General features: G+C 31.7%; 2 protein-coding genes across 3 annotated transcripts; one reads left to right on the top strand and one right to left on the bottom strand.

Moving 5' to 3' along the window:
• Positions 1-984: 984 nt before the first annotated feature.
• On the bottom strand, positions 985-5428 carry LOC25484160 (tetraspanin-18). Its single transcript, XM_013612928.3, has 6 exons — positions 5070-5428; positions 4311-4410; positions 4058-4138; positions 3848-3952; positions 2782-2985; positions 985-1516 (listed from the first exon to the last, which is right to left on the bottom strand). The coding sequence occupies exons 1-6, from the start codon at positions 5285-5287 to the stop codon at positions 1475-1477; spliced, it is 750 nt and encodes a 249-aa protein (XP_013468382.1). The 5' UTR covers positions 5288-5428; the 3' UTR covers positions 985-1474.
• An 8742-nt stretch (positions 5429-14170) lies between these two features.
• Positions 14171-16807, top strand: LOC25484159 (GDSL esterase/lipase At5g33370). Of its 2 annotated transcripts, none has more exons than XM_039827883.1 (5): positions 14171-14611; positions 15346-15497; positions 15688-15933; positions 16026-16278; positions 16432-16807. In XM_039827883.1, exons 1-5 carry the CDS (start codon positions 14359-14361, stop codon positions 16662-16664), a joined length of 1137 nt encoding a protein of 378 aa, XP_039683817.1. In that variant the 5' UTR covers positions 14171-14358; the 3' UTR covers positions 16665-16807. The 2 variants fall into 2 exon arrangements, with proteins under 2 accessions (XP_039683817.1, XP_013468381.1); XM_013612927.3 differs by having other exon boundaries at positions 14175-14611; positions 15346-15476; positions 16432-16791.
• Positions 16808-18250: the final 1443 nt, after the last annotated feature.

Here is an 18250-nt window from a genome sequence, read left to right as displayed (position 1 = left end):
TATTAAATTACTAACAGTTAGTATTTGCCTATAGAGATTAGTGAACAGTACTATTTGTTTACAACTACATAACTCGTGGAACATGAGAGAGAGAAAAATAGGAAAAGAGAATCTTACACACACAACTCTTTGCAGCCTGAAGAGCATGAAGTAAAAAATGGACAAGTGTTTTTCCAGTATGAGAATATTCCCCAAACGACAATTTGGTAGGAAATTTCTAACTGTACTAGAAGCCGAAATTATAGTATATCTTGTGACTTCAGTTCAGTTCAATCCTTGAGATCCTAAATTGCAGGTGGATCTCAGTGTCTCGCATAGTTAGCATCATACTGTACTATTGCAGTGAGAAACATAAATTATCATTTCTCTATTAAACAAACAAAAAGCTTTTGCATGTGTTCAACTGTTAACTATTCCTTTGTTAAATTAAAGAGACTGATCCTGATCTAATTATTGGTTTGCATCATAGACTCACATACTACAATAAATTTCATTTGTGTTGTTACAAGTTTACAAATTAAAATAAAATAAAATAAAATAAAAAATTAACCTCTTATAGTACTACACTACTACGTTAACCTGAAGGATTCCATGTCGAACGACAGCTTGTCGTTGTCTATTTAGTAAAACACAAGATGAGATCTGTTGCAAAAAGGATCAGAATAAAAGAAAATAGCATAGATTAACGTGATTAATTCAACTGATGTAACCTGCATGCATAGATAGTATATGGGTTTCTATTCCTCTCAGAACAGATTGAGTTTCAAAATCAATGATACACTATACACCCCCCACCACAATCCAATAAACCAGTTCAAATTACAAGGAAATAGATATAAATGGATTCTGGCGTTGAGGACTTCACATTTTTCATTAAACTTGGCTCAAAAACCTATTAACAGAATTCAAAGCATTACAATATAGAACAACCTATTAACAGAATTCAAGGCATCTCAATGAACAACAGTCAATTTCCTGTGCATATTGAATTGAGAAAAGTAACAGTAGACATATTATACCTCACCCCAGAATACAAAACTGAGATTCCTTAATTCTGCCAAGTTAGATTTCTCAGAACATATACGGATATCAAACACATGCAAGTGCTGACAACAGCGCATATTCTTACAATTCAGAAACATTTAACCAACTATTTGAATTCTCTAGAAATTTTGATGTTCACACTACAACATTCAACATACGAATCAAGCTTTCCAAAATCTATGCAGAACTGAGGTTTTCTTCAGAGAACAACCACAGTTGGAGGCTGGCAATTAACATTGAATATCTTCAGCTTTATTATATACAGTTACACACAAAAGCTCAAACCACAAACCAAAGGAAGAAGAAGTGTGTTTTTAGAGTAAATTTAACAAAGTAAAACATTTAAGCAAGATATACATATTACATATGTACTCAGATATTAACACCACACTGAATAGCTTGACAGCTAGTAGCACTCATTGCCTGTAACTCACGCTTCGTAACTGTGCTTGTCACCATTGTTCAATCCGTACTGCAAAAATGAAATGATAATACCGACGTTACTAATGTGAAAAGACGCCAATGTAATCGAGCAGACTCAGTAATAACCTATTTACACAAATAGTAGTTTGTAAAAAAGTCTACTGATCTGTGCAAAAGATTTGTCTATCCATTCCGTTATGAATCATAATGTAAATTGTAATCAAGAAGAGTTTAAACGAATGGCAATAGACAACACTGAACAGGTGTGCACAATTGTGCTTGACTGCACCCTTAACCATGACACATCGCAGAACGCACTCATTGGTTTTGCATCCCAGAATGAAAATGGCAATTAGAGGTTCATATGAACAATAAATCAAACTAAATGCTAACAATGAAATTAATTAACAAAGATACGATATTCAAAGATACCAAAACAGCTTGAAAGTTTTGATAGTTTATAGTTGATATTAAAAGCTCATCCCAATGTAGTCAAACATGAGATTTTAAGTAGGACCGGAAGACCGATGAAAGATCGTAACACGATTGGTAAGATCCTACTAAAGGATAAAATTATAACTAAATACACACACATAAACATAAAAAATATCATACATGAAAACAAAACCTCTAATTATATCTTTTATTGTTACTATATTGTTTGTGTATAATTATTAATACTATTCTTGACTAGGTTTTTTTTCTTTAAAAAATAAGTACTAAAAGGCCCAATGCCTAATAAGCTGTTTATTCAACCCCAAAAAAAATTGTCTTCTAACTTATAAGCTGTTTTTCTGTACATTGGGCCTTAAGGGCCCAGACTTTGTCACCAACCTTAATCTAGACCTAATCTAAAGGGATAGTTGACCGCCGCCTCGCACAAACCAGCAGCAAGGAACGAAAGAGGAGATTTTGCACAGCAGGACGAAGCGATTGGGAGGGCAGCATCACAGGTTAGGGGTTTCTTTTTTGCAAATCAAAGTTTGAATGCTGAGAGAACGAATTTAGGGTTTTATTCAATTGAAGAAAACCGATTTTTTCACCAAACCCGACACAAAACAGTCAGCCAAGCACAGTTTTGTTTACGATATTGCCTAGAAAACTCGATCTTGATCATGAACTGACCGAAAAGCGATCCTTCTCAGATCGCAGCACGTTCCAGCAGCCATGGCAGATAATCTTACAACATGACTGCACCGGCTCAGCCTCTATTTTGACAAACTCTTGACAAAAATTATTTTCGAATCATTAAAAGACATAAATTCCATTAATGATTATGCACATGAGTACACTTTAGACCTCAGAGTAGCTTACCTTCTCTCTCATCCGTGAACTCCAAACGTCAGAGAGGTTTCCTCTGATATCACCTTTGCTTATCCCAGATGTTTGGCCAGACTGATGATTTAATAGCGGCTCCCGACTTCTACCCCTAACATCATATTCCTCCTCATCATCAAAATCTGCTCTTCGAGTAGAAACTGTGGCTCGCAATATTAGTGCTACCAATAGAGATAATGCCTGAGGTTGAAAAAAAATAGCAATTACAGCAAGGTATGAAAAAGGAAACCCAGAAAATGCTTTTCATTCATGCAGTGCAATTGCTACATGATTCTTTAGTTTGTTAATTAATACTATTGTCATGATGATACAGTAACTTGTAAAATGTAACAACATACACAATTAAATGTGCCAGGCAAAGTGTTTAAATTTAGGTAGATTTATGTCCTGTTTTCCTATTTCAAGTTTCAACCTTAACAAAATAAACAGAGTAGCATATTCTATTTCTCGCTCTGTTCTCCATAGTCCATACTTACAAATATGTTGCACCAAACCAGTAAAGTTTGAAATCAAAAGAAGAACCTATCATCTCCTCAATTCAAACTAATTTATCTGTACACTAAATCAATCCAAATGAAGGGGAGAGGGAGCAAGAAAAGTTCTAGATGGATGAATTTCTTAGGGAGAAGATTCAGTTACACTCATGGCTCATTGATCAACGATGCCTCTAATATGTAAGAAGGATCACTAAAATAGTCATTGGATATACTCTGAACCGATGTTTTACCTTCTTTAATTTCCAATAGCTATTACTTATGATATAAAGACCACACCCAAAAAAAAGTATGATTGTAATGTGTGTAAGCAATAGTGGTTTTTTAATGACAAATATTAGTATAACTTTGTTAGTAGGAGGAGTTGAACTCATGACCTTCATTATCACTCCAACGAGTCCAACCCCTATGTCCGTCCCCTTAAACCACTAAGCCACCTTATCAGTCCTTTATATAAATAATAGTCTATAACTTACTTGTTTACCAATGAGTGGTCACAGAAAAGTAGGCCAAATGCCAATAGCAAAAGGAATCAGAAATGAATATACCTGAACTACAAGAACAGCAATGCCAACCCATCTAGATATATCTTGATTATCTTCGATGAAAGATCGAATACTCGCAAGTTGACCGGTTGGATCAACCGGAAGATCCTTTAAAGGCAATAATCAACATATTACAGTCATTAGAAACGGGCAAAGAAGTTAAATAATGCAACCATGTTTTTAAACAGAGTATGGGGTGAGGAATGTACGAACCTCTTGCCATTGACGATCAATTGCAATGAATGCCACCAAAGCAGCCTCAAGTAGAACAAGTACTGTGATTAGTACTGTGTACTGGCATTTTCAAAAAGGTCAAGGAATCTAAAGAAAAATTAGAACAAAAATAAGAAAATCAAAAGTAAAGTAGAATTTTCTTCCAAGTATTCAACACAAATTAACTCTCCGAACAAGAGATTATCCAAACTAAGATATGAAAATAAATATAACTCCGCTTTAAGTAGGATACAAAACACAAGCAGCAACCATTAATAATCTCCGCTGCAATGCAACCAAAGAAAGCAATGCAGCACACCAATATTCCCACACACATGAAAGCATAGATGAACCTATCATCATCAAGTGAAAAACATAGTTAGCAAAGAATGAGAATTTAAACACCAAATGAATAATAACCTTCAAAACATCAAAACAAATCCATAAAGAAGCAATGTAAATTCATTAGTAATCATATCGATAACCACATTTCACTAGAGATACTGCAATCTAATCATAATTAAACTGGTAAACCAAATTATTCTCTGCACACAGCTGCAAAGACTAGTCACTCGAGGTATTGTTGAGCTCGAGCACAATTGGTAACAATTTAATACAACTTCCATAACCATAATCACCCAACTCACAAAAGGATAATTGAAGTAAAAAAAAAACATAAAAGGTAAATTTCCCTTTTGAAATTTACTCCAAGGCACCAAGCATGAAAAAGTAGTTGATATTAACGAACCATTTATTAATAAAGCATTTAATACACCTCACAGTACCCAAACCAAAAAAAAAAACATTTTATTCATTACTATTGCTACCATCAGGATAAATCTATGAAATGTATCGTGAGTACAATTCAGCTCATAGCTGCAGAGACATTTGATATGTCGGGGTGTAGATAATTCTCGCAACTAGACTATTTAACAAATAAAATAAAAAATATCTAAAAAAATAAAAAAGTGAAATTTGATGCAATTATGTGTGGAAAATGAAGGGAACGAACCATGGAGCGGGGAGGTTGATATCAGAAGTGAATTGAGGGGAAAAGGAGCGAGGAAGAGAAAGGGAAAGATGAGGAAGAGGTGGTTGAGGAGTGAAATGATCCCATTGATTGAGCATCCATATGGAATAGAGAAGAATTGAAAGACCAACAAATGCTTGAAGGAAATTGAGAAATTTGAGGAGGAATGCTAAGGAAAAATGGCAACAATGGAGTCGCATTTTTAGGGTTTCTGGTTTTAGCTTTTTCGTCAATTTTGATTTGGAAAAAACGATGAGTTAGATCTCTTCAATCACTCTTCAACATTGCCTAATTCATTTTCTCTAGAATAATCCGTATGCTTTTCTCTTTTTTGATTAAATAATAGGTATGCATTTTCTTGGTGTTATCGGATAAATAAATAAGCAAGATGTTTGAGATTTGAACTCGGTCATTATACGATGTTCATGTAGCTGAGTCGTACTATATTCGTTTATTTATCTTCGTAATTTTTTTTCTTTTATAATTCATAAATCATTTTTATATATTAAAAAAAATTAAAAAATTCGACCAATATTTTTTTGTATATTTTAAAATGTGAATATTGTAAGAAAAATGAAAAATAAATACTCCTTTCTGTCTCACAATTATAATCTTTTTAACTTTTTTTCTTTTTCTTTTTCTCAAAATAATTGTTACTGTACTATACCGATGCATCAAAATTTTTTTTCTTCCACTATTATATTATTATTTATTGAATTTTATCCAACTTAGGTTCTTAACTAACTACAATTAATAATGATATTTTAGTAAATGATACTAATTTTACCATTGAAATTATTTTCTTAATAATTGTGCAAAAATCTTAAACGATTAATCTTGTGAAACGGAGGGAGCAAGAAATAGAGATAAATCAATAAAAAGTTGACGTTGTAAAAAATAAGGGCTTGAGTCTAATTATCACCATACCCAACACATTTAATATAATTTAATGTTTGAATAACAAAACTTTTTTAGAGGTTGAGAACAAAAAAAACTAGATGTGTTATTAACCAATTCCAATGCTTCTTTAATAAAAAAAGAGTAAATTACATCTCTCTCCTCTTAAAATGTTTGAATTACATTATCCTCCCCTATACACTTTCATTCCCTCTTATTCAAAACATATTAGAAACATTTCACTCCCCTCCCCTCCCCTCAAAAATGCTTGAATTACATTCACCTCTCCTTTATGTTGAAATATACACTCATCTCATCTCCTTTGAAAAGTAAAATTTATACTCCCCTCCCTTATAAGATGTTTGAATTACAACTCCCTCCTTTAATAATTAAATATGCATTATGTAACGCCCTCTTTGAATTATTTGATTTATTTAATTATTTAATTGAGTCTAAAATTTATTAAGAAGAGTTTAAAATATATTTATTTGATTATGTGATTTATTAAGTGGCTTATGTTGTTATTTAATAGAATAAGATTTGAAAAAAGAAATAAAATTGAGTTGAGAGTTTGTTATGAGATTTTAGAGAGTTTTGGGGGAGAAAGAGAAATAAGATAAAATAGAAAAAGGGTTATAAATAGGAGAAACCTAATTTAGAAAAAACATAACGTACGATCAATTTTGGAGAAAAGGGAGAAAAAGCTGAGAGAAGAGCAAGAGACCTAGGAGTGCTGCGATTTTGAGTTATAAGGTAAGGGTGAGACTAACTTACAATTCTATTAATCTAAATAATTCTGATGATTGTATTTAGCAAGTGTGGGATTGAATTAGAAAGGTTGGAGAATTAGGGTTAAGAGTGATGATTTTGAATAAAAGTGAAGTGGAATAATATAGGTTCCTTTTTTCTGATTTTTCTTTTCATCTCTGCCCTGAATTTGAAATAAAAACTGGTATTGATCGGTACAGAATTAGTCTTAGGTGTAAACACAAAAGTTGTAGGTATGTATGTTAGCTTTCTAATGCCGTTGGTCTGACGTTAAAACGATTTATAGAACTTGAGTTATGGTCAAATTACTGAACGTAGGTCACAATGAATTTTTATGAATTTCAGCACAACTTTGTCCGAATTTGAAATGAAAACTGGTATTGATTGGTACATAATTGGTCTTAGGTGTAAGCACGAAAGTTGTAGGTATGGATGTTAGCTTTCTAATGTCGTTGGGTTGACTTCAAAAGGATTTATAGAACTTGAGTTATGGTCAAATTACTGCACGTAGGTCACAGTGAATAATTGAATATGATTGATGAATTAGTATATGAATGTATATGTTTATGAGTATGATGTTGTTTATGATTGATGAATTAGTATATGTATGTATATGTTGTGAATACGATATTGTCCATGATTGATGAAGTGTTATATGTATATATGATGTTTTAAGATGTTGATTATTATTTGATGTTGTTATATTGTGATATAATTGTATATGCATTACTTGAATTATATGTGAATAATTGAGACGTTGTTGACTTGCATTTGATATTATTATGTCATGTTATTTTTGTATACTGTTGTGTTGCTGTTGTTATTTAACTAAGCTGCATGAGTCGGTCTAAGTTGATTAAGATGATGAAGTTCCAAATTATTGGATTATATAAGAGGTTGTCGATTTAAGATGTTTAAGAAGTCGAGTCCATGCATTAGCATTTCAGCGATTGGGGCTTGATGCTCCGGAAGTATAATAATACTCAAATAGCAATTGGGGCTTGATGCTCCGGAAGTATAATAATACTCAAATAGCGATTGGGGCTTGATGCTCTGGAAGTATAATAATACTCAAATAGCGATGGGGGCTTGATGCTCTGTATTGGTACCACATGCATATAAGAGGTCTAAGTTGCATAGTCGAGTTGGAGTCACATGTGTCGAGTCAAAAGTGTTAAGTTGTCAAGTTGTTTAAGCTGTGATTCTTTATTTGAACTATTAATGATGTGATATATGATATATTATTATCTATGATGAATATTATGATGTTTTCATGTTGTTAAATATAATTATTGAATTATATGTTTAATATTATTGTTTTGTGAAATCTCACCCCTTCTAAATGTTGCCCACCATGGGTAACTTGCAGGTAACCAAGAATAGTTGATGTCGTGTGAGGTTTCCCTCTCGTGTGTCTTAGGTGCTCTGATACGTAACGGGATGGGATTTTGTTGTGGCTATTTTCTATTCCTTTACGTATTGCTTATGTTTTTACATGACTATGATTTAATTTGGATTTTTAAGAGATGTTTTAATGAGGCCTTCGTGCCAAAGACTATTTTAGATGTTGAATAAATTCTGCTGCGAAATATTAAATATTATGTTATTGATTTATGAAGGATAAATAGTTATTTATTCCATTTACGATTTTTGAAAAGAAGTGTGACATTCCGTTTATGTTGAGAACTCTGATTATTTAAATGAAATTTTTACATTGGGAAAATGGGGTGTTACACATTACACTTTAATCTCATTTAACGTAAATAAATATGTTTATGACATATATTAATTTTGAACCACCATTTAAAAAAATTGATTCATTTCTTTATAATTTAAATGTCGATGATAATTAAATTTAAATATTTTTCTATTAATTTTATATTTTAGAGTATAAAAATATGACCATAACTTTGAGGTGAAAGTTGTTGTTGACTTCGTCACATGCTTTGATGAAGTTAGTGCTTATGCGAAAGTCTAAGTCTCAAAGTGAACTTTACTATGGAGATGGCGAAGATTGAGAAGATTATGACAAGAAGATTGAAGATGGCAAGGGGTTTAACCTCATCTTGATGAACAACTTGTGTTTTGGGGATGTGGTCATTTACAATTCACAACATAATTCTAAGATTAAGGAGCAACTTTTAAATTTAGAATTATTTTGACCTACAACAAACAAATATTCAACGTAGCGCTAAAGCAACAAAGGATTTTCCTTAATTTTTTTTTGAAGTAAAATTTTCCTTATTTAAAATTCACTTGAAAATAATTAAATATAAAATATTGACTAGATGGATTTTTTTAACAACAAATTTTATTAAAGTGAGGCATGGGTACCATATCCAACAAAACCCTAAAGATAATCCTGATATTTAATCAACTCTAGAGTTCTTTCATTACCTCTAAATTAATCGACATGAAATAAAGTTTTATATTTTTACATCATGGTCTTTGATCCCATAATAGGTGTCTTAAACTATCCGCTACAAGAATAATCTTCAATTTGACAAGGAGACATCTATTTTTTTCACGAGATTGAATCACCTTTTAAATAGATGATTTCAATGATCTAAGTATCCAAGTAAAATTATTTTCATGAGGGAGGGTAATGTAAACTCCACAATCTTTTTTTATCAAACACCATAGTGGTTAGAAATCTGTTATTTAAAGTAAATAAGTGGAGACTTCAAGGTTCTAACACATAAGATTTTACATACTGCAACATTTCTATCAATTGAACTAAGTTTATATTCACCAAACAATTAGTCCTCAATTCTACTCCACTCAATTAAGATCAATTTTAGTATTGCAGTATATGTCAATTGATATGTGACACACTTATGGATAAATATTTCATGCTATAGAGATGCAATTTAATGAGCCCATATGAAAATAAACTAATTTAAAAATTGCATAAGTGTTGATCGTACGATTTAGATGAAAGTGTCGTTATATGGAGGCTACTCGTGCATGCTTTTAAGAGCAGTTCAAAGTAGAAGCCGATGAATGCTGGTCAATCATCATTGAGGTCGTGGTTAATTAAAGAACTACACTTTCATCTGCAGAAAGCACTCTTAGAGAAGTGAAGAGTTTTTTGTCGGGACCTATACACGAAAACATACGTCAATCTCTTTGTTGGTCCATAGGATCGAAAATTGTAGGGATATTTTGTGTATATATATATACTCATTTAGGATATGCAATTTGGATGATATGTATTTGATCAATTTAAAAGCGACGTATGTTTGTGTTATTCGGTTAATAACATCTAGTTAAACATCAGTTGTGGTATTGAATTAAGTCTAAAGTTAAAGGATTTTCATATCAAAATTTTTTTTACCAATGGAGCACACAACCTTTAAGATGTTTAAGAGTGTATCTACCTATAAATTGATTGTCACTTCTGAATTTTTGGCTTAATGGTGTCGTGTTTGGTTGCCTATTTTTGGCTTAATTTGGTTCGTTAACTTAAAAAAATAACAAGTCAATTAGTTCAACATATGACCTCCTATCACGCTAATTTTTATGTTCATCCCTTAAACAACCTTAATTTTTTTTATTTATTTTTTTGTATATTTTCAAATGTGCATGTTGTAAGAAAAATGAAAAATAAATAAGAGACAGAGATAAATCATGAACAAGTTGATACTATATCAAGTAAGGGTTGAGTCTAATTCTCGCCGTCACATCCCAATACATTTAATATATTTTGATATTTGAATAAAACAACTATTTTAGAGGTTCTGAGCACAAAAATTTAGTTGCGTTACTAACAGTGACGAATCTTGAGTTAAATTCTTGGGGGTGCCAAATTTCTATGGAATATATATTAAATGATTTCAAGTTATATCAATAATTAATAATTGACCTAGTGGTATTAATTGTTTGAAAGAAGGAAGAGAACATTGGTTTGAGTCCCCCCTCAAACACTTTTTTTTTAATACAATATCTAAAAATAGGAAATAAATATGTAAAAAGAAGAGTGGGGAGGATATCTCAAACCCTAGGCAATTTATGGCACCCCCTTACCACTGCAGCAGTGAAATCTTACTGATGTAGTACATCTATTATATTATATAAGTTAATCTTGGGGATACCTTGGCTCCCGTCGACCACCAAAGAGATCCCCTCAAACACTTTTTTTTAATACAATATCTAAAAATAGGAAATAAATATGTAAAAAGAAGAGTGGGGAGGATATCTCAAACCCTAGGCAATTTTTGGCACCCCTTACCACTGCAGCAGCGAAATCTTAATGATGTAGTGCATCTATTATATTATATAAGTTAATCTTGGGGGATATCGTGGCTCCCGCCAGCCACCAAAGAGATCCGCCACTAGTTACTAACCAATTTCGATACTTTATTAATAAAAAGAATATACATTGTTAACCATTTTTTAAATCTCTCTGAAAAAACATTTTTTAAAACTAGGTACTTTTTTATTAAGAAAAAATCTAGGTACTTTTGTAATTTTTGAAATTATGTAATATAATTTATTAATGTATGTATTTTTGCGGTTAATGACATGCATTTAACTAAGGTGGAACAATGTTTAAGGTGGGACCAAGGTCAAGGTGCCCAATCCGGATGACTAGATTAAGCCCCTTCCTCAGTTTGTTGATGATAGTGATTTTTCTTCTAAGATTGTGTGGAATGATTTGATCGAAAAGGAATATATATATATAGAGAGAAAGAGAGAGAGAACAAAGTTAGTGATATTGGAGTGTGTGTAGCTTCCTCTTCTTATCTTATGTGTGCTGCTTTACGTGGTACAATTTATCTAGAAGACAATGAGGATAAGGATAAGGAAAAACTACAGAGCAGCAGCTAGATGAGCTCGGTGATGCCGGCTAGATAATCAGGGACTTGAAGTATGAGGTTGAGAAGTTGAAGAACGTGAGTTCCATTGCAGAAAAGTATAACAATGATTTTAGGAAACTTCTGAAGGTTGACCGAAAATCTCGTAAAGAGGCGGACAAAGTCATTGCCGATGTTAGCTTTCAAGAAGATTGAAGTTGACAAGGCTTCTCTGCAACTAGAAATTGATGCACTAAAGAAAATCAATGTTGAGTTAGTGAAGGATATGACCATAATTTTGAGGTGAAAGTTGCAATTGACGAAGATTGAGAAGATTCTAACAAGAAGATTGAAGATGGCAAGGGGTTCAACCTCATCTTCATGAGCAACTTGTTTTTTTTGGGAATGTGGTCATTTACAATTCACAACATAACTCCAAACTTTAGGAGCAACTTTTAAATTTGGAATTATTTTTACCAACAGCAAATAAATGTTTAACGTAACGCTAAAGTATCAAAGAATTTTCCTTAATTTGAGATTCACTTAAAAATAATTAAACATAAAATATTGACTAGTCGGATTTTTTTTTTTTAAAAACGACAGATTTTATTAAAGCGAGACACGGGTACCATATCCAACAAAACCCTAAAGACAATCCTCGTCTTTAATTATCTCTAGAGTTCTTTCATTACCTCTAAATTAATCGACATGAAATAATTTTTTTTATTTTTTTACATCATGTTCTTTGATCCCATAATAGGTGCTTTAAAATATCAGCTATGAGACTAATCTTCAATTTGACGACGAGACATCTCTTTTTTCACGAAATTGAATCACCTTTTACATAAATGATTTCAACGATTCAACTATCCAACTAAAATTATTTTCATGAAGGAGGGTAAATAAACTCCAATATTTTTTTGTACCAAAAAAAAAAAACTCCAATATTTTTTTTTATCAAACTCTATAGTGATTTTAAATCCGTCATTTAAAATAAAGAAGTAGAGAATTCAAGGTTCAACACATGAGATTTTACATACTGCAACGTTTCTATAAACTGAACTACATTAATAAATACAAAATTCTATTCAAGTCAATTAAGATCAACTTTAGTAGTTGGTGCAGTATATATCAATCGATATGTGACACATTTATGGATGAATATTTCATGCTATATGATACAATTTAATCAACATCTTCCATATGCAAATAAAACTTAATTGAAAATTGCACAAGTGTTGATCGTACAATTTAGTTGAAAGTGTCTTTATATGGAGACTACTCGTGCATGCTTTTAAGAGCAGATAAAAGTAGTAGCTGATGGGTGTTGGTCAACCATCATTGAGGTTGTGGTTAAAAAACAACAGTTTAATCCAATGCACTCTTGGAGAGGAGTGAAGAGATTTATGTCGGAACCTAAACACGAAAACATATCCGTCTCACTGTCGGTCCAAATGATCGAGTATGGATATTTGATATGCAATTTAGATGATATGTATTTGGTCAATTTAAAAGCAACGTATGTTTGTGATGTTCGGTTAATAACATTTGGTTAACCATCAATTGTGGTATGGAACTAAGTCTAAAGTTAAAAGATTTTCATATGATTTTTATCGGTGAAACACACAACCTTTAAGATGTTTAAGAGTGTATCTACTTATAGTTTGATTGTCAACTTTTGAATTTTTGGCTTAATGGTATCGTTTTTTGTTGTCTATTTTTGGCTTAATTTAGTTCATTAACTTAAATAAATAACGAAGTTAGGTAGTTGAACATATGACCTCCTATCACGCTAATTTCTATCTTCCTCCCTCAAATCAACTTAATTAACACATTCTTTTTACAAAATTATTGATGCAACTATTTTTTTTAATATATGACTTTTTATCTTCAAGACAAATTAGTAGAATTAAATTAAGGTGGCAACTAGGCTACCCATGAAAAAATGATGGGTAATTTACCCCAACCAATACACATTAGCCACATAAGCACATATTCATGAACTATCTTGACCCCACAAATAAATTGCTCATTTTCATTAGTTGGTGGATAAATTACCCACCATTCTTCAAAGGTAATTTAGAAAAAACCTTAAATTAATAAAGATATATTTAAAACAAAATAATAGATATATCTAATAATTTGAAATGAGTCTTATGATTAGTGAGAATTTATTTCTCTAAAAATTGCTTATGATTAGGAGAGAAGCAATATTATATCAGAAGTAAAAGTGGGCACAAAATTAATGTAATGTAACCAAACATTATATAGTGGATGCAGTCATTCAATGAGATTACCTAATGGGAAAAAAAAATGTAACTGTATGACTTTATGAAATTTTCTGCTCTATATCAACTACCCTGTTGACTTATACTTTAATCAACTTTCTTATATTTTCATATACTAGCTGACAATTGTAAACCAATAATTTAGTACCATAGTAAAATTAGCCTGTTCACACGCAGTGTGTTGGTCACCATCATAAATTAGTCCTTAAATTGAATGAACAATAATTTCGTACCATATTTGAATAGGAGCATAGTTTCCAAATATATAGTGATAAAAAAAAAAATCAATTTAATTAATTTGATAATTTTCATTACACACTAGATGACATTGTAAACCAAAAATAACATGAGTTCAAAACGAATTTTAACCAAAATACAGCAAGTTAGCAATCAATCATTTTCACATTCCTTACTTCAGTTAATATCATAGACTTATATAAACCCACTATCACATCACAATCCTAGTAGAATTCACAAAACAAAAAAGAGTGTTCATTCTCAACAAATTCTCATCTCATCATTATGACTAACATGAGAGTAGTTCTCATCACTCTCCCCATGGTGTTTGTCACCATCATAAGCTTGGTTGTTACAATGAGAGTTCAAGCTGCATCTCGTGCTTTCTTTGTTTTTGGTGACTCACTTGTTGACAGTGGCAACAATAATTATTTGCTAACCACGGCACGTGCCGACTCTCCTCCTTATGGCATCGATTATCCCGGTCATCGTCCCACCGGTCGCTTCTCCAATGGTGTCAACCTCCCTGACCTTATCGGTAAGTAACATCAACTTCATCTTTAGTTAGTTCTTCTAGAGTATAATGTATATATGTTTTGAATGACAATGATTTTGACTAAAACATGGAAGCGTTGCGATTTTGTTAAAATTGATTGGTGCGTTTGTTTCAAGTTATATTCATTGATTCCTGAAAAAATAATGATAGAAATATGTCTATGTTTGTTACAAAATTACTAAATTTTATTCTTTGACATAAAATGTTCCTGGCAATAGAACAATTTTCCTAAAGAAAAAGGGTGGGAATAAAGTTTCCATGAAGATGAAAATAAATTCATGTGTAATTACCTATTATAATCTATGTTTCTAAGGTTCCTTGAAATATTATAATGTTAACTAAACATTTTTTTTCTTCTAAATATCTTGAAATAAAATTCACATCTTTATATTCCAAAGAATGTTATTATTCATATAAGAATAAATTTAGTAAACTTAAAACAAACACACTCTATAGTGTGGCACAATGTGATTATGTCAAATTCATCGTCAAAACAACATGTCCATATTCTTATACATTACATATATTATATTTCTAAGATCTTAAATATAAAAAAAAAAATCAAATAAATTTGATTTAATATCAGATCCAAATACATTTGATTTTTCAATTCTATCTATAATTAGATAGAGTATATGTTTTTTTATTTTATTTTGTAGTACACTTGAATAAATTCTGACATGAAACATTATCATTATGGTTGAATAATGTTGTAGGCCAGCATATTGGACTGTCTGAACCCACGTTACCATATTTGAGTCCTCAATTGACCGGACAAAGACTATTGGTTGGAGCCAATTTTGCTTCAGCTGGGATTGGAATTCTTAATGACACCGGCATTCAATTTGTAAATTCGTTAATTTACTACGTACTATGTTTCAATTCTTTCACTATAAGTACACTAATCTAACCAACTACTAGTAGGCATATTTTAAGGGATTAACATGAAATGTTAAATTCTAAACAAATTTGGTGATATATTAAGGATATTAAAGTCATATATTCACTAGAATATTCTCAAAAAAATAAATATTAATTAGGATTACAATTATATGCAGGTGGGAATATTAAGAATGTTTCAACAATTTTCGTTGTTTGAGCAATACAAACAAAGATTGAGTGGAGAAGTAGGGGCTGAGGAGGCAAATAGAATTGTTAATGAAGCTTTGGTACTTATAACACTTGGTGGTAATGATTTTGTCAACAACTATTTTCTCACTCCATTTTCAGCTAGGTCTCGTCAATTCACCGTGCCACAACAATACTGCACCTATCTTGTCTCTCAGTATCGAAATATTCTTATGGTGATTCTCTCTTTCAAATTTAATTTGTTAAATTATCCGTTATAAATTAATTTACCGAACAGAGTCTAAGTGATATGTAAATTGTAATGCAGAGGTTGTTTGACTTGGGAGCTAGAAGGGTGCTTGTGACCGGAGTCGGTCCATTGGGTTGTATTCCTGCTCAACTTGCTACTAGGAGCATAAATGGAGAGTGTGTAAATGAGATACAACAAGCTGCTCAATTTTTCAACCAACTTTTGCTTCAAATGACTAAAGACCTCAACACTCAACTGGGATGTGATGTGTTTATTGTTGCCAATGCTTATCAAATGAACATGAATCTGATCACCAATCCTCAAAACTTTGGTATCATCAACGTTTACCTAATTATTTCACTTTTCACTATTTCTTTTATTACGACACTTGGTGTCGGCTTATGTTAGTGTTCAACACCTTGACGATGTCGATACATGTGATGACATTGATTATCATCTAATCTTTAATTGTTGGTGTGAGCAGGTTTTGTTACATCAAAGGTAGCTTGCTGTGGTCAAGGACGTTTCAATGGAGTAGGACTATGCACTGCCTTGTCAAACATATGCCCAAATCGTGATCTCTATGCCTTTTGGGACCCTTTTCATCCAACTGAACGTGCTTTGAGATTTATCGTTCAAGACATCTTTAATGGAACCTCTGATTTTATGAGCCCTATGAACCTCAGCACCATCATAGCTATGGACTCCAACGTCTAATAAAAGGCTTTCAATTATTTATTCTGTGACTCTTGCATACAAGATGCGAAAATCTCATTGTATTTTTATTTTATATATTGAATGTATGGATCATGTTTTCCATCATATGTGTCTTGAATCCATTCGACTTTTCTGTCCGGTAATGGTTGAATTCATTTTACTAATATGATATTGTTACTAATAATGAAATTAGTGGAATTGTTGTGATGCCATAAATCTTAATTAGGAAGACATAACAAAGTTGAAGAGTTTTGATTAAAATACACGTGGATTTTACGAGAATAAAAAATATCACATTTTACCTAATCAATTAGTATGATATCTGTGTCATGTCCCGAAAATTAACATATTTAGAAAATATTAATAAAAAATATAATTTTAAATAAATTTGTAAATGAATTTACACACACAAAAAAGTACATCTCAAATAAAAAGAGTGTGTATTTTAGTTATTCGACATATCAGTTATTATACATTTAAGATAAATTTAGTAGAAATTATAAAGCTATAGTATTGTTGTATAGTTTAAAAAAATGTATTATATAGTTCTATTAAGATATTTGGTTTTACAAATATAAAGTATATATGTTTTTTTTTTTTTAAAGAATAAAGTATATATGTTGTAGAGGTGTGAAAATCGAACCAACTTAAATTGAAAATCACAAAAAACGGTGTTTAGTTGGAATGTGCTCAAGTCAATTTTTCACTCGCCCGTGCAGTTCGGTTTGGATTTTGGTTTTTGTTTTGCCACCCAAACCTCAGACTTAATTGGGGTGATTGGCATGTTTACCATGTTACCGTACACAGTAGTTTCAGCAAGTTTGTTTTGGTTGTAGTTTTCCTGGGTACAGTTTGGTAGCTCTGTAATTAATCTTACTTGCCCGAATATGACTTGTCATATGTGTTGTAGTTTAATTCTCAATGAAACTCTTCTATAGTTGCGGGAGACTTGTTATTAGGTCCTTAACTGTTCATACTTACTATCAGATCCTTAATAATAAACACTTACTATCACTAAGGTTCATGAGAGTAAATACTTACGGGCACAAAGTGGTAGCATCACATGCATATATAAATCACATTTTCCAAAAAAATTGTATATGCCAACATATTTTCCATATTTTCACGGCAAGATTCATTGTAAAAAAACTGGTAACAATAATGATATCAAAAATAATCTTATCACTAAAGCTATCATAGATTTGTACTGCTAATTTTGTGTAGCACATTCATGAAAAGCAAATTCATCCACTTTAATCTTTGGAAAATATGTGGGCATATACAATTTTTTTTGAAAAATATGTGATTTGTATGTGCATGTGATGCCGACACTTGTAGGTGTTTATTGTCAAGGACCTAACTGACAGTAAGTATACACAGTTACAGACCTAACATCAAGTCTCTCACAACTACGGAACAACTTCATTAAGAAAGATGACCCAACGTTAGGACGAGTTTTAGGATATTGATTTTCGGGGATATTGATTTTTTGTTCAGGGACCAAAGTGACAATTTTCTATTTTCACTTTAGTAACTATGACACCTCATACTATTTGTCAGCATAAAACATTTGTTACATCATCAAT

The sequence above is a fragment of the Medicago truncatula genome, chromosome 1, assembly GCF_003473485.1.
Source record: "Medicago truncatula cultivar Jemalong A17 chromosome 1, MtrunA17r5.0-ANR, whole genome shotgun sequence".
Classification (NCBI taxonomy): Eukaryota; Viridiplantae; Streptophyta; class Magnoliopsida; order Fabales; family Fabaceae; genus Medicago; species Medicago truncatula.
Note: the sequence above shows the minus strand (reverse complement) of the source record. Positions and strands in the feature narration are given on the sequence as shown.

Bases quoted from the DNA above. Each gene is read 5' to 3' on its own strand.
- LOC25484160 (XM_013612928.3), bottom strand. From the start codon at position 5,287: ATGCGACTCCATTGTTGCCATTTTTCCTTAGCATTCCTCCTCAAATTT. The intron at 3,953-4,057 runs GTTCGTACATTC...TTGCCTTTAAAG, and splicing joins TTGATCGTCAATGGCAAGAG to GATCTTCCGGTTGATCCAAC. The intron at 1,517-2,781 runs GTAAGCTACTCT...TCATTTTTGCAG, and splicing joins GTTCACGGATGAGAGAGAAG to TACGGATTGAACAATGGTGA.
- LOC25484159 (XM_039827883.1), top strand. From the start codon at position 14,359: ATGACTAACATGAGAGTAGTTCTCATCACTCTCCCCATGGTGTTTGTC. The intron at 14,612-15,345 runs GTAAGTAACATC...ATAATGTTGTAG, and splicing joins CAACCTCCCTGACCTTATCG to GCCAGCATATTGGACTGTCT. The intron at 15,934-16,025 runs GTGATTCTCTCT...ATTGTAATGCAG, and splicing joins AGTATCGAAATATTCTTATG to AGGTTGTTTGACTTGGGAGC.